Source organism: Naegleria fowleri (genome assembly GCF_008403515.1).
Source record: "Naegleria fowleri strain ATCC 30894 chromosome Unknown tig12, whole genome shotgun sequence".
Lineage (NCBI taxonomy): Eukaryota > Heterolobosea > Eutetramitea > Acrasida > Naegleriidae > Naegleria > Naegleria fowleri.
In genome coordinates, this window is record NW_025407944.1 from 383,441 (window position 1) to 406,737 (window position 23,297).

Sequence of the window (23,297 nt, forward strand, 5' to 3'; positions counted from 1 at the left end):
ATTGTTGTCCGTGATGATGATGACCTCTTAACAACATATAAACAATGCCTTTAGGTTCACCACCACCTTTGCTTGAAGAATATTATTATTGAATGATGATGGTGAACCCTGACCTTCTGCCAGCCCACAAAGCCTCCAAACTTCGCTGTTTCTTGCACTATTAAAACACAAACAAATTAACGTACAAACAATCATCATCACGAAAAACATCATCACAGAATGATCCGTTTGGGTACAAATACACCACCTCATTTGCAACAACAACAATCAATATCGGAGGATTCTCCTCGCACAGCTGTTGTTGGCTCTTCTTCCACTATGCACTCTGTTAAAGTATTGCTCAACAACAAAGCCATCAAGAAGGAAAAGAAGGAACGTCGTAATAGGAAGCATTCAATGATTGAATTGGCTTTTCCCTTCCGAGGCAACCAAACACTCGATGATTTCAAACAATGTTTGATGATCATCAAAGACGGTTTGCCATCAAATAACAACAACAATCAGACCAGTTCAAATCATCATGAACCAGTACGGAATAATGATAACCATCAATCCTCCTCTGATTTGCTCGAGCTAGAAGCCAAAATCCTTGTGAGATTCCACAATGAGAGAAAAGCCTTCAAGATTAAGGATGAAGAAGACTGGCATCATGTCGTTGAAAAAGTTGTTTCAGAAGAGTCTCCAGCAAGCCTTATTAAATTTGTCGAGTGCAAGGTTAACTTTAAAAAATCAAACAACAAACACCACAAAAAGAAGAAACATACCATAGAAAAAAGAGGAGCTCGAAAACACTCCAAAAACAAGTTGCTCAAACGCGAAGAAAAGCTCAAAAGAAAGAAGGAGGAGGAACACCATGAGGAAGAGCTCCTCGGAAAAAGAGTCATGAATTTGGATCTTTCCGATGAAGATGAGAACCATGAAGATGATGAACAACAAGATGAAGAGAAGAAGAAATCCAAGATTGAGAAAGACAAGAAGAGAGCTAAAAGAGAAAAATCTGCTCAAGCCAAGCAGGATGATGTGTCTCTTGTTGGAGAACATGGAGAAGGATTGACCCTTCCTGAGAAAATTAGAAGAATTTTCTTGGATGGAAACAACATGTTTTTCATGACACAAACATTGAGAGATCTTTTATTGAAGAGAAAAAACAAAGGAACGGCAGAGCAATTAATTATTGAAATTGCATCACTTTTTTCATCAATGTCTGAAATCTTGTGGAATAGACCATTAAGCATGCATGTTTGTTTTGATGCCGCAAATCCTCAAGTTATGAGAGGCGATATTGAGAAGGATACATTTGTTGTGTCCTCTGCCTCAAAAGCAGGTTTTGCCACAGCCGATGACATGCTTGTGGAGTTAGCAAATAGACAGAATATTGCTGGTCACTTGGATTCTTGTTTATTTGTCACCTCAGACAATGGTTTAAGACAAAGATTGAAGGAAGTTGGCGCAAAAGTTGCCAAGTCAGGTAAATGGATGAAGTGTTGTTATGCACACTTGTGTTCAGAAACTACTCAATTCTCAATGGATGAATGGATGAACCAAATAGTAGAGGAAGGTTTACATTTGGATTAATTTGTTTCCATACATTAACTTTTCGCCTAATCACTTGTAAATAAATAATAGTATAATAGGTTGTTGTAGTTGATTTTTGTTGGATTTCATAGGAACTAAAACAACAACTATATCGTTTGGTGTTTAATAAAAAAGATTTTACTGTAAATCAAAATTGTTTTGTATTTTCTACATCTACCAATTATACTGAGGAGGTTCCATTTGTTGTTGGTTGAGTGGCTTGCGGTGCTTGTGGAGCATCCTTGTCTGTTGCCACCACAGTATGTTTTAACATAAATTCTTGAACTCTCTTGTCCCTCTTTCTCAATCGATCCAACACATCCTTCATATCTTGTTCACAGTGATTTGAAAGAGCTCTGAAAAATTCTTTTGGAAGTGGTTGAGAGGTGTCATCGATCATTCTTCCAATTTCTTCCTTGTTGAACTTGGAAGGCAAATTCAATTCCATAGGAGAGTCTGGTTTGATATACTTGTTGTAAATGGCTTTTGCAAGCTTTCTTCGAGATTTGGCATTACCTTTTCTTCGATACATTTGAATTTCTTTCCAAGCTCTACATTTTGAAAGAATTATAGTCACGACATGAATTTTGTAATTTCAAGATGAAAAAATCAAATTACAAATGACTTCAACTACAAAAATACTTACAAAATAGACTCAGGACAAAACGATTGCTTGGCAAATGCCAACAATATTTCAAACATCTTCTTATTCTTCAACAATTTCACAAGGGCTGCCTTTTCTCTTGTCAATTGTTCTTCATTTTGTTCTTCCTTTTCTTTTGGTACAAGTGTCACCAATGCTCTCACCACAGGTATCACAGCTGTAATAATATTGTCAGTGACCACTCCGAAAAACAAAATATCACCATATGGGAAGTAAGCATCAGTGAGTGTTTGAACAATTGGAATGAAACCAAAAATCAAATACAAAATCAACCAAATGGCCCAAAAAACAATCACTGATAAAGTTTCCCATCTCAAACGCCAAGTGTCATTATCCTCTCTTAATGTAAAAACAAGTAAAATTGCAATAACAATCACATAGAGAAATCCTTCTAAGGCCACTGCAATCAATAATCCCATTCCCACTCCACATCCATGAGAAAAATTAAAGAAATCATTCGAATAGGTGAATTTTGTTGAGGATGGATTTGAACTCAAAACAAATGTCTCCACAAGTCCACAAATCAACCAAACGAGTAAATGAGCCGCTGAAAGTACAATCACGACAATCAAATAAAACCACCACGAAGTAATGTATTGCATTCGAAGAATTTTCTTTTCCAATGCAATATATTTTCCTAAATCTTCCAATGCCACAGTTCCTACTGTATTTGCCAAGACAGTTTTATGAAGAGCACTTGCTTTGGAGAGTTGACGTTTCAAATTTGTTGGCAATTGATTGCCCTCTCCATTATTGGTAAAAGTGGAAGTGGAGTTGTTGCTATTTCCGAACACATTGGAAGTATTGGGTAAAAGTGGAAGTGGAGAAGAATGACCATTAGGGGTGGCACTACCACTGTTGTTGACATTGAATAAATCTGTTGAACTTCCGGATGAAGAGGAAAGAGCAGGTGGTGACAAATCTTGATGATGTTCCATTTCCATCATGACGGAGCCTGCATCGGAAGTGGAATCGGTATCAGAGTCGGAATCTGTGTCCACCGAATATTCATCATCAGCCACAGAGGTGAGAACAGTCATAGGAACTGGACTGTTATTGGTGGTGGCTACATCCGTTTGTAAATCAGCTCCATTTGAATGAGGATTCGATTCGGAATCTCCACCCGACGTTGTTGCTCTTCTCTTTCTTGATTGTTGTGATTCTTGTCCATTCTTAATCATGGCTGCTTCCAATCGAAACAATTCCACTCGTGTCTTATTGAGACGTGACATCCAAATTAATCTCCACAATCTCAATAAAGTTGGTAAAAAGACGACAGGTGCTGCAAAAAAGTAAAACAAGACATAAATAAAACAAGGAAATACTTTTTCTTCCAATGGTCATTCTCAAGTTAAATAACATGGCAAAAAGACCTGTCATTAATAAACTTGCAACCATGACAGCCACTCCTCGATATTTAATGAGAGGAACGTGTCGTGTGAAAATAATTCCCAAAGCAGTGGCAGTCATGGCCATCACATAAGTTCCAAAAAAGATTCCAGTCACTGCTTGAGAAGAGACTTGTTCTGGACACAAACCATATTCGACTTTTTCTGTTCCATTGTTTAAGAGAATGGGATCACAAATGGTTTCATTGGAGGTTGTTGAGTTGTTGTTGTTGTTGATCGTTGGTGAGGATGATTGTAAGAGAGAGAATAGAATCGTTTGGATCAATGGGGGAGATTCTGGATGATTGAAAGGTATGGTAAATGAAAAGGAGGACGAGAAGGACATTTCAAAGTTAGCAGCAAATGTGGTGGTGGTGGTGGCGATGACTGAATGCTCGTAATTGTAGTAATTGTAATAGTTGAAATAGTTGTAATTATTATTATAATAGTATAGACAGAGAAAATACAAGAATTTTGATGAGGTTGTGCGAGCGAATGTGTGCAGTACTACTAGTAACGAACGTGTGTTCGGATGGATCACACTGTTTTGATCTGTTGTTGTTCTTGTTGTTGAATCAACAATGAAATAATACCCAAAGAGAATGAGGCGATAATGATGAAGATGTGAATCTGTGGTTGGATTCGCAAATGACAATATATGATGCGTGTGTGTGTGTGATTGAGCAATTTGGACTCAATTTTGTCGAAATGCAAGCAACAAGAATGTGTGAAAATCTCACAGAATCCAGTTCAAAAACTGAACCAAATGTCAACGATGACAGTCAAACTTGTCAACCACTTGTTTTTTAAAAGGTGGTGGTGTTAAAAGTGAGAGTTGTTGAGAATTGGTGGTCACAAAGGATGTGCGACCACTCGTGATAAAGAGGTGAAGAGTTGAAGGATGAGGTTGATGACTCTGGAATGCAGAGAGATCCAAATGGAGGACTTTTTTTGTTGATTCTTCCAAGAGTGACGATCAATAACAGATCGGACAGGTGACTCCGAAGCATGACAGAATGAAAATCGACAACCGCCTATTGGATTGTTTTTCCAAAATGATTCGCACACATTGAAAGGTCTTCTTCAGAGTACACAGCGAAAGAAGGAGACATAGTCCGTACAAGAATTGCAACGTTTGGAAAATCATTGATATTGTTGAAGAGGCATCATGAATGGTGTTGACATCAAATGTCTGTAAAATATCACATGTACCTTTTGCGGTCATGTCTCCGCATGATCATTGTGATTGAACAGTGGTTCGAATGATTATGTGTTGTATTGCAAAAGGGGTAATTACTTTTAGATGATGAAAGAAGAACCAATTGGGTTTATCGAGATTGTGAGGTTGGGAAATCTCATCGATGGATTGGTGGTTGTTTTTGGTTTTTCAAATCTTGTAAAGAGATGTACGTTGTTAAGATCTAAATGTATTGTAAAGCGAGTTTCAACAATTATTGAAAGAAGATAATTTTTATATGAAGATTCATTGTTCAATGGAAGATGAATTCATGGTTCTATCATTATTGAAAACAAAACATGATAAACATGATGATCGTTGGTGGTGGTCTTTCCCTTACTCTTTTCTGGGATTATAATCTCAGTACTCACCTCATCCAAAGGCTTTTCTCAGAGCTAAAAAATGTTGACAAGTGGCAGCAAACCACTCGAAACCGAAGATGTTCTCAAACTCTTTTCACTCTATCTTCAAGAATATGGAGAATCACTATTAACGTCATCGGATCACTTTATGAATGTGTGTGAAATGGTCTATCAACAAACCATGGCATCCATGACAACAGCAGCAACATCATCCCTACAGTCCTCCTCATCCTCACCGACAACAACTCTTGAAAATAACAACCAAACATTAAATTCTACATTTACGACTAGTCACATTTCATCACAAAAATCAATCGTTTCCAAACCATTTACAATAACACTCAAAATCTCTCCCGAATTTCTTCGAGAATGTGGACTAGATCCCTTTCTGTGGTTGGACTGGGAAACAAGTTATTCATCACCATCGAGACTCGGAGGTTCTTCTTCTAAAAAATTAGATCCTAAAAAACAAGAGGGATTGATTGAGAGGAGTCTCATTGAGAGATGGTGGGAACGAAGAAGAAAGGAATTTAGAGAATCTATTGAAAATCAAGGAAAGATAGGTAGGTTCAAATTGTGTTGTGATACAAGAAAGAGGATGATGATGTATCATGATTCATCCACAAATGATGATTGTGAAAAATCTATATTCATGGAAAATGGAATGATGAATGGTATTTAACATTATAGTTGTGAAATCTCCCTATGCCATTGATGAAAATCCTCTTCTTACTCTCCTTAGTTCGATTCATTTTCATCATTTGCTCAACAAATCGCGATATGAATTCATGTTTGGACGCAATGCTTTAAAAACACCAAATTCTAAAATTTTGAAAATTAAATTTAAAATTCTTCGCGAGCTCAATGCAAGAATTAAGGAATTTCAAAGAAAGCAGAAAGAGAAGAAGGGATTTTTCTCATGGATTGTGGAACAAATTGTTGATAATGAATTCATATCCGAGTTAACGAATAATGATTTTGAAAAATTTATTTATATTTTTAGAAATTTAAAAGTTATTCAATTAGAAACCAACAAATCAAAAAAGAAGTCATCTCAAGCAAACAACATTGAAGATGTTGAAGTGGATTTAACATTATTTCATAGTTTGAGGCATTTAATCATTCGAGCCTGCTTTACCAGACTTGTGTATATTAAAGGAAAATATTTGGCATCTCAAAGTAAGTACTTGTTCACACTATAATTTGTACAAACGTTTGCTATGAATTCCATTTTTCACACCATCCTGCATGGCTCAACTATGTTTTGAACAACCTTCAAGATGAAATGACATTCAAAACTCTGAATGTCGAGGGAATGACCATTATGGACTCTCAATTTCTTAGAGTAGAAAAGAACATTTTCCACGACTTTGCTGACACTCTTCGAGTATTGAATCTTCTTAACGTTGACGAGCAATTACTATGTGATATATTTGATGATACACGACCGAACTCAGATTCCAGCAAAGAGTTTACTAATAAGGATATGAACTATTTTTCTGCACTGGAGGCGTTGCACATTTCAAATGTATGGTTCAAGAATGGAGAAATACCCAAATTTTTCGATGGGTCATTCTTCCATAACATTTTTGTGAACAGTCTGAAAGTTTTCATTATGAAACACACAAATTTGGAACTTTCAATATTAGACACATTAACTCGAAGAGAAAATAGAAACTTTGTACTCTCACATTTGGTCATTCTCAATCTCTCAAACAACAACATTCATACAATTATTGGAAGAAAAGAAGGCATAAATGGATATAATCTTCAAGTGACTGTGAATTTACCCAATTTGATAGAATTTAATTTGGGATTCAATGAGCTCGAAAGTTTGGATTCATTGACTGGGATAATGACGCCAAAACTTGAAATTATCAATTTAGAGAACAACAAGCTTTGTAACAATATTGCTGAAGGGTTAAAACTATTAACAGCAAACACCCAAAATCGCTTAAAATATATTAATTTGAGAAATAATCAAATAAGAAATTGGGTAGAGATCAAACATTTGAACTACTTTACCAAACTTTGTCATTTACAAGTTTATGGCAATGAAGAAATTTCTACAGGAACATACTTCAAGACAATACTTGCATATTTCAGAAAGAACGTTCCAGTGGATTCTTTATTCATTTTAGATGGAGAAAGTTATTCAAAGAAAGATATCGAAACAGTGTTGGGAATTTCACAAAGCTCAAGTGACAATAGTTCGTACAATGGAGTATCAGAATCGGAAGGAAGTGACGCAGATGCAGAAGCAGATGATTATATGAATGTTAGAAAGCTTGTGAACAAAAAAGATAATGCAGAACAAGCCAAGAAACGAAAACACAAGAAATCATCTCCTGAGAAAAAGAAATCAAAGAAAAAGAAAGCTCCAAAGAGAGTGCTCTCCGAATTTTCTGAATTTAAAAAAAGTGACATGTCTTCTGCATTGAGCAGTGGAAGCAGTGAAAATACAAACAGCTTGAACATAGCGGAGAGAGGATCTTCACACAGTCAATCTCTAGAGACTAGTTTATCACTAAAAATGTTGAAAGAAGATTTTCCTTTTCTAGAAGAGCGATCCAACAAGGTTCTTGAACAATTGCAACAAATAAGAAATGATGGGGGATCTAAATGGCTTACTCTTTTAAACGAAATGGGCTATTTGGATGATCAAAGTCAACAACAATTATTGACACCAAAAAGAAACTCCAACGATATTGCCAAAACGTCACCCTACTCAAAAGACAAGGATGAATTGGAACAATTCATGAATAAGCTCAATAAGAATTCATCACATCTAAAGGCGATGGATTCACTCAGTAACTTTTTATTTGGAAAATTACGGAAATCAGCATCATCAGAGGATCAACAGCATTCAAATGAAGAATCACCTCCTGCATTCACTCCAAGATCTGCAGGTCAACCAAAAACTGATTTCCTTTCTTCGTTGGATATGAAGAGAATTTCAAGATTGGGAAATAAGCAAATTCCAGTGTTAGAAGTTCATCCAATTTATGGAATTGCTAATGCTCCTAATTTTGAAAAATTTGGTGTTGTCAACATGCAAGGTCTCTCTTTCATTAAATCTCGAGGAACTCAATACGGAAGTGATGCATTGGTATCAAAGAATTTAAAGTTAGAGCCAAGAAGTGACTTTTTAAATGTTTCACTCATTGTCAATCAATCCATATTTGTGGCAGGAAAAGAAAACAATCAACAACGTGACAGTGCTCGAGGAATGCAGAGCTCTGAATCAGATAGCAGTGAAAGAAAAGCAAGATATCAACGAAGAAATCGCTACATGAATATTCAACAGCTCAAATTAGAAGCAGAAAAACAAGAAGAAACCCATTCGAATCAGGAAACTACTTCATCACCCACAAATGAAACGGATTCAATTGAAATTACAGATGAACAAATTAACAAATTCAATTCATCTCGAAAGAGAAAGAAGGGTGTGTTCTTGAAAGCAGAAATTGCTGTACCAGAAGGATCCAATTCCCACCTTTCATTGGATCCAAGTCGACTGGCGCGTTTAAGTAGTGGTGGCAGCAGCAATCATGACTCGTCATCCTCCTCTCATCATCCTAAGAATGATACAAGTCATGATATTTCAACCACTCTGCAAGGCGTAGACGATAAACATCCTGTCACAACAAGCACTAAATTATCAACTCCTTCTAATCGAGCATCTATGAGAGAATTTAAAAGAAGAAATACGATTAAGCAACAACCAAGTGAAAAGAAAGAGACCAAAAAGGTACACATTCCAATTCCAAACTCTACTATTGAAAAGTATTTAAATGACGATGACTTGTTGGAGTCACTCCTCAATGAAGATGAAGATGTGGAGACGAAGAAGAGATCTGAAAGTATTTTGAGAGCTCGTGGAAGAACTTTTGTGAAACCTTCCGTAGCAAGTCATTCAACACAAGTCAGAGATTCGACTGAAAAGCTAATCATCATTGACGAAACCAAAACAACCACAGTCACCACTTCAAATGAGGAAGAAAAGGTTTTGGAATCTTTAATTTCAAATGTGGAGAATGAAATGGAACCAACTGAAAATAATAAGAACGAGACAACACTTCACACCTTACAAAAAATTGTTCCAAAAGAAGAATCAAAACAAAAGAAGCCACTTTCAGAAGATGAAGACTTTGATGAAGCACAAGATGTATCAAGTTTCAAAGAAAATCAAATTTTCAGTGCCATGAATTCCATTATTACTTCTTCATCCCTTAAATCAAACACCAATCCGTCTGAATTCAATAGATCTTTGGAGAAGACTGTTTCACCATTCACACAAAAATCCACCACTGAACCTTCGTCTGCTGACAAGATTGGACAGAGTTCAGACTCTGATTTTGATACCTTTAGCAGTGACAGTGAAACAAAGTCATCTTCTGCTGCGTTTTCAACACCAACAACACCAGTGAGTGTTTCCAACAACAAATCACGTTCTCCAAATAGTGTTCCATTGATTACCTTCCCTACTACAACTGAAAATAGAAAATCAAAATCCAAGACCATTATTAATATATTTGGAAAAAAAGGGGTGGATGCAAAACAAAATGATCACCATTCACTTCGAATTGATTTACCTATGAAAGGTTTGCTTGAAGAACCTTCTGAACTATCTACGAGTGTGACAGATGGCATTACCGAATTTGGTCCAATCACCACTTCAACTACTTTTGCTTCCCTTAAACAACAAGAGACTACCACCACCGAAAAAACCGATTCTTCATTCCATGACAATAATCATCGAGAAATTGATAGCCATTCGAATCATGAATCTAACATTATTTCACAACAGAAAGAAATCTCATCTGATTTTGAAACTTCGAGTGACTCTGATTTAGGAGAAGATCCATTTAAGAAGGACAAAAGTACTACTGTCACTGAGGCTTTATCATTTTCAGCAGCAAAAGAGGTTGTCACTTCTCATAAAGAACAAGATTCTCAAAATTTAGAGAACTCTCCGAGAAATAAGAATGACAATGATGCAGAGACAACATTACCAGTGAATACTCATGAGTCTGTGATTACCACCAATGATGATGAGCTTTCTCCCAAACCTGTCATGATGACTACCGAACAAGATTCTCTCAATAATAATAGTGAAACTCCCAAATCACATTCACCGACCACTGCCATCTCATCCTTGTCATCCTCTAAAAAAGTCATTCCAAAGAAAGTCATTAGAAACAAAAATAGGATTCATTCTCCACCTGTTGTGACTGTTCGAGAGGATTTAGATCGATCCGTTCAAAGTAGTACTAGTAATAATAGTAGTACTGTTGATGATGGAGCTTCAAGTCCTTTATCCACTGCATCACCACCAAAATTTGTCATTTCTTCTTCTTCGTTCAATAGAGATCGAAGAAAAACTGTGAATTTTAAGGATCCAGCTGTTGTTGAAAAACAAGTGAAATTTGAAATTCCAAAAGTTGTTGAAAATTCTAAAATTCCAAGTGGTGCTCTTGTTGATCGTGATCATTTCAAAGATACAGTCACCACCACCACTACTACTTCTACTACCAACAGCAACAACCTTCCTTCAACACAACAAGAGACCTACGATGACGATGATGTTCCCTATGAAGACGAAGTTGTGAATCATTTAGAGAATGATACCTTTGTTCCATCCTCTTCTTCTAAACTATCCAACACCTTCTTGATCCATTCTGAAGAAGCTTCTTCTATTCACTCTCCCTCTTCGAACCTTCAGAATGTCATTAATCATTATTCACAAGACAGTGAAGATGAAGATGCCATTATCAAGTCTCTCTTAAAAGAAAGAGAGGAACTGTCTCCCACAAAAGAACAAATCACCTCTCAAATCCCTAAAGAGGAAGTGGATGATGACGACTACTTGGACAAGTTATTGACTTCCTACACCAAACAACGCAAAGTGACAATGTCCAACAACAAGAACACTTTAAAGAAAATGCCGATTCAAAGTCTCGATCGTTCAAGAAGAAGGAATTCACAACAACGAGTGGTCACCTCAGTTGAGGATTTATTGAATGAAGATGAGCAGTGATGGAAATGATGAGTAAGACGAGTAGTCATTACAAGGTGTTGGACACCTTCTTTAGAGAGGCCTCGATTTACTCGAGTCCTGTCTGACAAGAGATTCGTATTTCATCCTTCTTCTTGTTTTTTGAATGTTACACATTTTCAAGATGAGTGGCTATGACAACATGGAATCCTATGAATTGACATGTTTGAAATGATCATCCACCACGAACCACGTTATAAAACTCGTTGTCCTAACGTATTATTACTATGATAATTCTTATGGTAGTTTCAAAAACAATCTCTGAAACAAGCTGTGACGGGTGTCGAATCATCATTTCTCAATTCTCTCTTTTTCACTCACACACTAAAAATGTCGACAAGTGCATTCGGAGGGAAGAAGCACAACATTGCAACACCCTTTGATTTATACGATGAATGTCAAACACCTCGTTATAATACCGAATCATCATCATCTTCAAGGACATTACAACATTCATACAACAATAACAGCAACAACAACGACTACCGACAACAACTCATTGGACATGAAAAGGATGCGATTGAATATTCATCCAAGAGTAACAGCTCGTGTTGTTGGTTTTGTTCAATACAGTAAAAGTAGTAGTAGTAGCAGAAATATCACTCACTATAGCTACTGTAACAATCATGACACATGGTTATCACTTTTGCATGATCGGATGTAATAATATTTACAACAACTATTTTCTTCACATTCTCATCATCCTTATATTTCAATTGGAAATATCTACGAATGAGAATGTGTCATCACACATGATGAATTTTTGTAATTTTCAGCTCAATAATATTTATTATTTTACAATTCGAATGTTCATCTTCTTATTCAATTACAATTTGACTTTCAATTTCTAACTTTTCAATTTGCTCTTCAATGAGTTGGATATTTTCATTGTACTTTTCCACAATGTCATTGAACTCGGATACCTTTTGATGATAGGATTTAAATATTGGCATGTAAGCTTGTTGTTGAGCTTCAAAAAGTGTTTTCTTCTTTTCAAACTTTGCATCAGCCTCCTCAAATTCCTTCTTGAATCGGATGAACAGTTTGGTAGCCTCTTCAACTTCAACTTGTGATTGTATCAATTCGCTTTCATACAAATGAAAAGCAAACATTGAGGACGTTTGTTTTGTTCCTAAATATCGTTCCAGAGAGGAGAACAATACGTCCAATTCCATCGCTTCTTTGACATAGGGAGAGTTCGGATCAATCTGTAATTTTGCAACATTGAGCACTTGGACGTTATGATTGTGGTCAGTAAGGCTCTGAAGAAAACCATTCTCTGGAGTCTCAACCAGATATTTACGCCCGAATGGATCTTCCGTTCGGATCACTCTCTCTGTACTGTTTCTCAACGCAGCCTCAACCTTAAGTGCAACGGCCCTCCGAACTACATCTTCCAAATAGGCTGTTTTGATTTTCTCCTGTTCACTCAACTCTATTGAATCCGCAAATCGAAACAGTAAGGGAGTATCTTCATCAGTATTATTATTATTATTATTATTGGTGATCCCTTCTACTACTCCATGAGAAGTCCATCCAACCATCAAAATAACGAGTATGCACGTGATGATTAAAATTTCCAAAGTGTTGATCACTACTACTACTCGATTAAGGGAACTTTGAAACATTTTTTTTTTACTACCAACAATGAAGCTGAACAGCAATTAGACTTCCAAAGAATGCAAAAGCACAAGTCTTTACCGACAGTCAGGTCGCCATCCATGTTCTCAAAAAGAATTACAATGGGATGTTTCACCTCCTGTACAGAGAATTGAAGAAATCACAAGAAAAAGGAATCTGCAAATCACCAAGAATCAACACACATCCAAAGAATGAAAATCCAAAAGCAGAATAATCCAAACCAGCATGATCACAGGAATATGAAATTATTCAACATCAATTATCTGAAAAAGAACATCTCTCCCAATTACAAACATGCAGTGTGAGAAATATGACAGACTCTCACATCCGACACTTAACACTCTACTCATTAGGCACATTAAAGAGTTATATCGAATTCCAAGTCCTCGTTGCCCTTTTCGTTGACAAATGCCATAAATTCTACTATTTTGACAAGAATGCAGATGGACGACACTTTCAATTTTATATATTATTGGAACGAAAGAGATTTGTCGAAGGTCATCTCAATTCCTTCAAAGATTGTCAATGAACGATTAATTGAGCCGTTGTGTATTTTCTCAAGTTGTTGTAATACTCCCAAGTAAGCATGAACACGTGCCACTTTGGCATTTGTTTATCATCTTTCAAATCTTGATGACATTTAACGTTTCGTCACACCACTCTTCAAAAAAAAAGTCTCATTTGCCATTGTCCACCACACAAATAGACAACACACTCCATTATCCATCTATCTTATCAGTGATTCCTATCTCCACCTATTCATTAACCACAACAACAACAGTAACGATTGTGTTGTGACCAATAATACCCTCCGCTGACCGTTCGTGTGTGATTGAAACAACAACTCATCGTGTCATCGTCCTCATCATCACAACATACAAATTATTACCACAACATCAACAATGGGAAAGGACAATCATAGTGGTGAAGAAGAAGGCTCTGGTTCCAATTCTCGAAAGAGATCCACCATGCAAAAATTGTTTGGCAAATTTAAACAAGGAAACGATCAATCAACAGCCACAGCCACAGCAACAACAACAACTGCTTCTTCTTCGTCTTCTTCGTCTTCCTCTTCTTCGTTGCCATCCAATTCTCATGACTCATTACCATCTTCTGGTCTTCAACATTTGAACAGTTTTGTGAAAGAAGCAATGCCACAAGATGAAGAAGAAATTAATCGAAGATTTATGGAAGCGATTGTAAGTAGTATCTCTACTCTTTGATGTGTTTGGAATGAGGAGTGGACCAATACACATGATTTTCATCATCATTATAAATTTTCTCTGATCACATTCGAATTTGAACATAAAAGGAAAAAGTTGGCATTCAGAATGAACAATCCAAAGCAAATGTGATTGCAAGATACAACACCAATGAATTGAAATGGGATTTTGTTCAATCATTGAGAAAGACTCACGATACTTTTGCAATGGATGAGAAAAACAAAGTCGAATATTATATTACTGGATTAAACAAGTCCTCCAGTCAATTGAGTCCTTCCATGGTATGTTTTGATTATCTCTCAAATCTTTGTGATTAATACTAAATCATCAATGTCTTTGTACGAAATGACTGTCATTTCATGAACTGACACGATGTGAATCAATGTCTGTGATTCGAATACATCACACACAGGACAAAATCAACACAGACAAGTCTCTTCAAGACATGATCAAATTAGTTCAAGGTCTAACTGTTCAACTTCGTTCTCAACAAATTTCATGGCTGGAGGATTTCATTCATCAAGGAGGAATGTATCAATTGACTTGCTTGTTAGCATCGACCATTAATTTCTTTTCCTTTTTCGGTCACTATTCGTCATCCACTGAAAATGGTCAACCTGGTACTCATCAAACCACTCTCAATAATGTTGAACAATTACGATCTGTAATTTTAATGTCCTTTACATGTCTACTCAACTTCAACAAGGGAATTGAAGCATTTCTTCAACAACGTGACGCCATTCGAACAATGGCCTTGGTGATGGATGGAGCTTCACTTAAAAATCGTTCCACCATTTTGCTTTTATTGGCCTTATTGTGTCACCACAGTGGACAAGAAGCATTTGAACTCATTTTAGATGCCATGAATCATTACAAATTAGTGAAAAGAGAAAAGGCAAGATTCCAAGATTTAGGTAATTGGATTCTCAATGAAAATGCATACGCATCTGGAACAAGCGGAGCAGGAACCATCTATACAGGAGGAAGCCATGGAAGAGCTTCTATTGAATTTAGAGTGAATGCTCTCATGTTTATTAATGCCTTAATTACATCTACTGAAGATCCAAAAGTTGCTGCTCGCATTCAACAGGAATTTGTGAATTTGGGACTTGTCACCATTTTGAATTCTATTGACACTGAAGATCCTGATTTAGTAGTTCAAATTTCAACATTTAAGGAATTAATTGCAAATGATCTAAGCCATCACTTTGAAACACTTACATCCAATAGTTCAGATCCTCTCAACATTATTGAAGTTTTGAATGGTCAATTGACGAGTGTGTCTCAAAAACATTTTGCATCCATGTTAAATGCGTTATTACCAATTTCACAGAGTTATGAAGACACAAGAACATCCATTGCTTCAAGAGCTTCTGTCTGTGTGGATAACGATATTCAAGAAGCCAATTTTGCTCTCCTTGCTAAAATTATTCGTCAAATGGTGGAATCGATCGATTCGAGAGGTCGTTTGAAAGATTGGACTGAAGAAACTGAACGTTTGAAACAACAAGTGAAAACTCAACAAACAAGTTTAAACAATTTGGATGAAAAATTGAAAGCAGAAAAAAAGAAACTTGAAACCATGTTGCAGAATCCACAATGTGACTTTTCAAATGCATCTTCTGAGTTTGAAATTTTGAAAGATCTCCTCTCTCCTCTTGCAAACTTTGTTAAAAACAGACCTTCACAACAAGATGTTGCGGTTTCAATAATGAATGTACAACAAGCGACGACGACGACAACGAGTGGAGTGACTCATTCCAAACCACTTCCAACACCACCTGGTGATGTGAAAACATCAACTCAATCCACAGAATCAACCACTGGATCACTGGTTACCACCACCACAACAACGTCACCTCCACCACCACCGCCACCACCATCACTCCAAGAAACTCAATCAGTAGTGATGAATTCATCATCAAGTACAACAACAACAACAAGTACAACTACTGGAATGGTACCACCTCCACCTCCTGGCATGACAACTGGTGGTGGTGTTCCTCCTCCACCTCCTGGAATGGCTGGTGGTATGCCTCCTCCTCCACCTCCTGGAATGACAACTGGTGGTGTGTCACAAACTTCTCTTCCTCCTCTTCCAACCTATTCACCAAACACTAATCTTCGAAATGTTCATATTGATCCAATCAATAAGAGAGTCATCAAAGAGACGGTCTTTATTAAGAAGGGAGTGATTGACAAGTTGAAACAAATTCACATTGATGAGAGTCGTATTAGTGAATTATTTGGTGTTGAGAAGGATTCCACTCATTCCAAAGCCATGAATGCTTCTTCAAATGACAAGGCTGAAAAAGTGTCACTCATTGATGCTAAGAGAGCTTACAATATTGGAATTCAATTGGCATCGATGCGTCTCAATTTTGATGCCATTCGTAAGGCAGTGATCACAATGGATGAAACTGCAATGAGCAAAAATCAAATTAATACTCTCAAAAGTATTGTTCCAACAGAGGAAGAAGTCAATTTGGTTTCTGCCTTTGATGGAGATGCTTCACAATTAGCTGAACCTGATCGATTCTTTTATATCATGAAGGATGTGTCAAAGATTAAAGAAAGAATGGAAGCTTGGAGTTTTAAATTGAGATATGAAGATGATTTGGCAAGCTTAAAACCAGATATTGAAAGTTTGAGATTAGCCACTCATGAATTGAAGGAATCTAAAAAGTTTGTCAAGTTTTTGGCTGTGGTATTGTCAATTGCCAATTATCTCAATGCAAAGGGAAGACAGAAAGATCAATATGGATTCCATTTGAGTAGTTTACACAAATTGAAAGATACCAAAGCTTCAAAGGGCAATGAAGGTTTATCCCTTCTTCACTATTTAGTCGAATATATTGATACTCATCAAAAGGATTTATCAGAATTTTATGATGACATGCCAAATATTCCATCTGCCAAGAAGGCATCCATTGCTCAAATCAAAGAAGTGATGCAAATGATTAAGGCATCCTCGAACTCACTCGGTGAAACTTTGGCTGCCATCGCAAGAGAAGAAGATTCACCAATTCACAAACAAGACAAGTTCATCGAAAAGATGAAACCATTTTATGAACAAACCAAAGCTGATTTGGGAATGCTTGAAGAAAAATTGAAGAAGACTCAAGAGGGTCTTGAAGAATTGGCCATTCTCTTTGATGAAGATAAGAATCTGGTCACAACAAAGCCAGAAGATTTCTTCACCAAATTAGATGAATTCTTCGAAATGTTTAAATCTGCTCGTAAATTCGTCCAAGAACGAAAGAAGAAGCAAGAAGAGGCACTAAAGAAGCAACAAAAGCCAAACACTCAATTTAACGTTAATAACTCAACTGAAAAAGGTGTTTTGGAAGGTCTTGAAAACTCCCTTAGAGACGGAACAGCTTTCAAAAAGAGGAGCTTGCGAGCAAACGCTAATTTGCTTGCGCAAGAATTATCCATGCTAAAGAAATAGAATGTATATATTACCTTATTTCTTGTTGATAAATTATTTCATCTTTACAAAATTGAGTCGCTTGTCATTGGCTTAACAACTGAACAGTTATCGAGACACAATTCTTTAACTCGTGCCTCTATTTGTTTCTCGTCAAAACTTTGGATTTCTTTCAGTTGAGTATAGAGCAAAGAAATGACTTTGTCGTTTGGATCTGATTGTAGGTATTGAGTGAAGACTCGTAAAATCTCTTCTAGCGTGGCATCGTTCACGCTATCCTTAAGGAGGTCAAACGCGCAGGAATACCTGTCGTATTTACTTTGTTCTGTTTCTTGATGCAATTGATAGAGCCATTCATCTTCGTTCACTTTCTTTTCTGAAATTAATTGATAGATGGTTTGTTTGGCGTCGTCTCCGTCCAAAGATAGAGTTTCTACTCCCTTCATAATTGATTTCTTCATTACCATATGAACAGGACGTGAGACAAACCCTTGAAGTGCAATTAAAAGAGAATCATCGGTCAATATGGTTGTTCCAAATGTTTCATTCAAACTTGCAAGTCTCAAAGCATTGCTTGGACAATTTCCAATGCATGCAGCATATTTTGTTTGACTTGTTCCAATATTTCCAACCAAACATTCAGAACGAGAAACTCCAATTCCATATTGTAATGTTGGTAGATTCACTTGATCTCTTAGCTGCTCATTCACAGCCTCAATTTGTTTCCCAAGCTGCAGCGCGCACAACAATGCATTTTTCTCAATATTCTTTCCACTTTCAAACGAGACCATGACAATTTTTGGTGAAATGATGGTACATCTTCCCTTAAATTGTCGGCTGACAGTTTGAACTTTTTGGAAAAACATGGTAAAAACAGCTGATAAATCTGTTATGATTGGATAACACTGTCCATCATAATTCCTCAATTGAATGACGATTGTGGTAGCTATATAGGAAGATAATCCTAATCCTAGTTGAACTGTTTTCCCTAATGTTGCAGATTTTCCAGTCTTATCTGTGGCAACTGACGCTACTGCTGATCTGAGAGTCATGAGCTCTGTGTTTTGGCTTACAGCCAAAGAGGCACTTGGGAGTGAGTTGCTCCCTTTCGAATGACTTCCAATGCTTTGGTGGCTAGATATACTGTTCTTTGACGATTGGTGTTGAAATATTTTTGCTCGCATTTGTCTTAATTGTTCTTCTCTTCTTCTCTCTTCTTCTTCCTGATTCTCCTCTGTCATGTTGTTTAAGAGTGTCTCTGGAATGAACGATCGAATCTCCTTCATTAATGATGCTAATTCTCTAAAAATTACAAACAGGGGTATATATTCTTTTAAAAGATGTCTTAACACTTTTATGGAATCTAATTTCAGGTATCTCAGGTTGTATATTTGCAGTGTAAGTAGATTCAATGGTTTTGATAGGATATGACGTGAAATGATGCATATGGAAGCCACAGATATCAATATAGCCATCAAACAGCATGGCCACACAACCATCGAGATAACTCCTATATCTAAAGCAATGTTTTGACTCCACAATACAATCTGTATGATCCAAATCATCAGACATGTCAATACCAAGCTAACAATTGTAAATAGTATTAAAATAAAGCGAATAGAGCATATCGTATCGATACAGCACGATCTGCCAGTTGAAAAGAGCTCTTGCAAGTCATCCGAGCTAGCTACACTTTCTGAAGGGACATCTTGGTGTAGGTCCTGTGTATACTTTTGAAAGCGATTAGATCCCTGTGCTGAGGATACTGGTGGAAGAGGAGTCACTCGCATGATGAGCTTTGAGGGTCGTCAGAACTGGTGTTGTAGCGACAATTTGTTTTGGTAGTTAAATGGATGGTGATGTTATTGGTGCCAGGCAGTTGCTCAGAGTCGCAACGTTGTCTTATCTCGCACCATGGATTCGCGTACGTCGACTACAACAACTTAATCTCTCATTACCACTCCGTGTACAATTATGTTGTGGTGAACATTTTCAACAATCGCACATGTATATTTGTAGATATTCAGAGTCTAACTTTGAATGTACCAAATTACCCTTCCAGTCAAAACAGCTCATGACAACAACTCGAATAAAATAACCGCCATTCAAATGGCGAAATCTCTCTCAGTTTCTTCAAAATTTGAGTCAGTTATGTGTTTCGGATATTAAAGGAAGTATATCTCGTCGCATTACAAGACAAAGTCAATAAATGGAATATTTGAGTCTGTTTTAGACCCATTCGCAAAGCAAGACAAGTTCGAGACCTTAAAAGTAATCAGAGTAAGGATTCGTAGGATACATCTTGCACGAATGGACAATTTTCAATAGTCATTTCTCTTATTTGTTCTTCCACATACTTGTCATCTCTACCATTTTTCTTAATGTTTGCAAGTTGCGAATGGAGAATTGAGATGACCTTATCATTGGGATCGCTTTGTAAATATGAAGCGAATATACCTTGTATCTCTTCAAGTCTATTCAAGGTTACTTGCCCTTTCAAGCTTTCAAATGTTTGACTATATTTTTCATACTTATTGTTCTCTTCTTGTTGTTGAAGTTCATAAAACCATTCATCGTCTTGAAGCTTTTTCTCAGAAATGAGCTGAATTATGGTTTGTTTTGCATTATCATCATCTAAGGCAAGACTTTCACCTTGAATTATAGACTTTCTCTGCATCAAGTGAACAGGACGTGAGACAAACCCTTGAAGTGCAATTAAAAGAGAATCATCGGTCAATATGGTTGTTCCAAATGTTTCATTCAAACTTGCAAGTCTCAAAGCATTGCTTGGACAATTTCCAATGCATGCAGCATATTTTGTTTGACTTGTTCCAATATTTCCAACCAAACATTCAGAACGAGAAACTCCAATTCCATATTGTAGAACGGGAAGATGCACCTGGGTATCTAGTTGTTCATTCACCGCATCAATATGGTACTGTAACTGAAGGGCACAGAGTAAGGCATTCTGCTCTAAATTCTTTCCACTTTCAAATGAGACCATGACAATTTTTGGTGAAATGATGGTACATCTTCCCTTAAATTGTCGGCTGACAGTTTGAACTTTTTGGAAAAACATGGTAAAAACAGCCAACAAATCAGATACCGTTGGATAGCTTGTACCATTATAATTTCTCAACTGAATGATAATTACTGTACTAATAAACGATTGCAAACCAAGGCCTAATTGAGGTGTATGATGTTTAGCGTTTCCTTTCGGCTCTTTTCTTTCAATGTTTGCAGTGGATCCCAGGGATGGTAGGGAGGGTAAACCAAGCTTTGAAACTGCTTTAGACAACTTTGCGGGATGTCCTGACGTGGCACTTTTGATGCTATGAATGCTGCTGATGGTTTGAACACTGTTTTGTGTCACTAATTTTCTCTTCATTTCTGTAAGCTCTTGTTCTCTTTTATGCTCCGCTTTAACTTCTTTCTCATTAAAAAGGATATCATCATCGGCAACATCTCCAATTAGAGTCTCTGGAATAAAAGATTTGATCTCTTTCATGAATTCTAAATAATCTTCAAGTATTATTGTTAATGGAAGAAACTCTTTGAAAATAGATTTCACAGGAACGATGCTCTCTAATTTCAAATCTCTCATCAAGCTCACTTGTTTCACAAGAGCTCTCAGGGGTTTTGATATAAAGAACCTGGATATGAAATAGCACATGATGGTGAACACAGGAAGGACACACACCAATGAGAATCCAACAATCATGGAAATTATTTCCATGTTAATGACAATATTCTGACTCAATAAGATCATAGACGGAATCCATATCAATAAACCTGTAATGAAAAGGCTCGCCGTTGTCAATAATATGAACACCGTGCTCACTGAACATAAGGTGTCCATGCAACAACCTCGTCCTGTTTCAAAAAGATCGTCATCATTCTCAGTATTATGATGACTATTGGATGAGGAAGAAGAGGCCACAGGTACAAAAGTGGTCGGCATGATTCGATTTCCATGATAGCCAGTATGTACCTCACTTCGTGGAGGAGCAAACGACTCTGTACCACCAACGGAAGGAGGATGAGCGGAGCTGCCTCTTCTAGAGCTCGGAACCGCAAAAACATCAAAGGATTTATGACTTCCACTGTGGCTGCTTGTCCCAATGATCTGAATGCTTGGAGTAGAACCTAATAAATTGCTTGAACTCAATAAAGGGGTAACCCTCATCATGATTTTTTTTAATTGTGGTGGCGAGAGAGTGCAGAGTCGGAGCGATGCAATGTTTAAGGCTTGCAATAAATTTTCTTTTTTTTTACAGGCCCTACACCCATGTTTGGACCGGTATTGGGCGAAACAGTGGTGAGGAATTGCCAAATAAAGAAAGCCACAGCCACATATCGATCCTACTATCACAACATGGAACATGTTCATCATAAATTCATGCAATGAACCTTTTGGATTTGTCTCAAAATTTCCAGACCTTATTCATAATTTTAGCAAGTTTCCATGTTGAGTAAGATCATCACCTGTCCGCTATATAAATGCCATTTGTCTTTAAACAAAATTGCACAATTACAAACTAAGTTCAAATAAAATTTGGGCACAATTCACACAAAGGCCTCTGATCAGTGTGATTGGAACAAAAGCGACGACACAAAAATCTTCTCTCAACAATCCTTTTCATCGTCAAAGGTTTTGAGAGAAAAAACAACAGCAAGAATCAGAGAAAGAACATGTCTGGGCCCATTCAACCAATCAGCAGCAACTTGGCTTCAAACAAAGAGAGCAATGAACGAGAAGGTACTCCAACTGCTATTTTTCTTGATCATCATTCACAACCAACCACCACAGCAACCACGAGTGCTGACCTTCCATCCACACCACCGCCACCACAATCTTCATCTCCATTGATTGGAAATACCACTTCTGACGCGGATAATGAAGAATTTCATGAATTGGTCACTGATCTCAATCGTCAAATGGGAGTTTTGAAATCAAAGAGAAGTATTTTCAAATACTTGTTGTTTTCATGTTTTGGATTGTTCGTTGCATTGAGTACAGTCTACTTTTTGGTTGGTTTGTGTGTCTATTTCTTGGTCGATTTTGGAAACATCACTCAGGGACCATTTTCTTGTCTTTTACTCGATAAGGATTGTTATACGAGACAAGGAATTGTTGTCTGCAGAGCCAAGGTGATCTATGCATTCAGAGAATTCCTCACCGTCGATGAATATCCAAGTGATAGTCCCATATGGCCTTCTCATCTCAGATCCCAAATGACTTGTTATAAGAATCAAAAAACAACTCAAATTGCTCTTCGACCCATAGTATTATACAATCCTTCTGGAATTCTCATTTCATCCTGTGTCTTGTTTGGAGTGGCTGGTTTAAGTCTTGCCATTGTCTTGTCCGTATTCTCTGCCTTCAAAGCAGCATCCAAAAAGAAGAACAAAGTGAAATTCTATCAACAACAAGCCTCCGATTGGATGAGACGTAGAAGATCTTCGACGGTATCCAATGAAGGAGCTGAGAATGCTGAGCCAACTTTACAGGAAGAGACAAAACCAATTTTGACCTCTACTCCACATTACAGTGCCATCACGAATCAATAGATGCATCATGACATTCCTTAGATACTGCACGGTTTCCTCCGACATGTGTGTTTGGAATGAATGTATTGGAATGAGAAAGAGCAGTGCAATATTACCGTATGGAGACTCTCTTGAATGAGGCCATTCAAAGGAATGACTTGCCCTTTTT

The 23,297-nt window shown here is 37.1% G+C and overlaps 8 protein-coding genes across 8 annotated transcripts; 4 read left to right on the forward strand and 4 right to left on the reverse strand.

Moving 5' to 3' along the window:
• Positions 1-219: 219 nt before the first annotated feature.
• FDP41_011858 (uncharacterized protein) lies at positions 220-1,575 on the forward strand (the record flags this gene model as incomplete). The annotated part of the gene is made up of 1 exon (XM_044702313.1): positions 220-1,575. One exon carries the CDS (start codon positions 220-222, stop codon positions 1,573-1,575), a length of 1,356 nt encoding a protein of 451 aa, XP_044566710.1.
• A 181-nt stretch (positions 1,576-1,756) lies between these two features.
• Positions 1,757-3,973, reverse strand: FDP41_011859 (uncharacterized protein; the record flags this gene model as incomplete). The annotated part of the gene is made up of 3 exons (XM_044702314.1): positions 1,757-2,126; positions 2,222-3,521; positions 3,565-3,973. 3 exons carry the CDS (start codon positions 3,971-3,973, stop codon positions 1,757-1,759), a joined length of 2,079 nt encoding a protein of 692 aa, XP_044566711.1.
• Positions 3,974-5,266: 1,293 nt separating this feature from the next.
• FDP41_011860 (uncharacterized protein) lies at positions 5,267-11,266 on the forward strand (the record flags this gene model as incomplete). Its single annotated transcript, XM_044702316.1, has 3 exons — positions 5,267-5,789; positions 5,917-6,405; positions 6,507-11,266. 3 exons carry the CDS (start codon positions 5,267-5,269, stop codon positions 11,264-11,266), a joined length of 5,772 nt encoding a protein of 1,923 aa, XP_044566712.1.
• An 836-nt stretch (positions 11,267-12,102) lies between these two features.
• FDP41_011861 (uncharacterized protein) lies at positions 12,103-12,912 on the reverse strand (the record flags this gene model as incomplete). The annotated part of the gene is made up of 1 exon (XM_044702317.1): positions 12,103-12,912. One exon carries the CDS (start codon positions 12,910-12,912, stop codon positions 12,103-12,105), a length of 810 nt encoding a protein of 269 aa, XP_044566713.1.
• A 915-nt stretch (positions 12,913-13,827) lies between these two features.
• Positions 13,828-17,599, forward strand: FDP41_011862 (uncharacterized protein; the record flags this gene model as incomplete). The annotated part of the gene is made up of 3 exons (XM_044702318.1): positions 13,828-14,124; positions 14,238-14,429; positions 14,561-17,599. The coding sequence occupies 3 exons, from the start codon at positions 13,828-13,830 to the stop codon at positions 17,597-17,599; spliced, it is 3,528 nt and encodes a 1,175-aa protein (XP_044566714.1).
• Positions 17,600-17,643: 44 nt separating this feature from the next.
• Positions 17,644-19,368, reverse strand: FDP41_011863 (uncharacterized protein; the record flags this gene model as incomplete). The annotated part of the gene is made up of 1 exon (XM_044702319.1): positions 17,644-19,368. One exon carries the CDS (start codon positions 19,366-19,368, stop codon positions 17,644-17,646), a length of 1,725 nt encoding a protein of 574 aa, XP_044566715.1.
• A 485-nt stretch (positions 19,369-19,853) lies between these two features.
• Positions 19,854-21,767, reverse strand: FDP41_011864 (uncharacterized protein; the record flags this gene model as incomplete). The annotated part of the gene is made up of 1 exon (XM_044702320.1): positions 19,854-21,767. One exon carries the CDS (start codon positions 21,765-21,767, stop codon positions 19,854-19,856), a length of 1,914 nt encoding a protein of 637 aa, XP_044566716.1.
• Positions 21,768-22,270: 503 nt separating this feature from the next.
• Positions 22,271-23,149, forward strand: FDP41_011865 (uncharacterized protein; the record flags this gene model as incomplete). Its single annotated transcript, XM_044702321.1, has 1 exon — positions 22,271-23,149. One exon carries the CDS (start codon positions 22,271-22,273, stop codon positions 23,147-23,149), a length of 879 nt encoding a protein of 292 aa, XP_044566717.1.
• Positions 23,150-23,297: the final 148 nt, after the last annotated feature.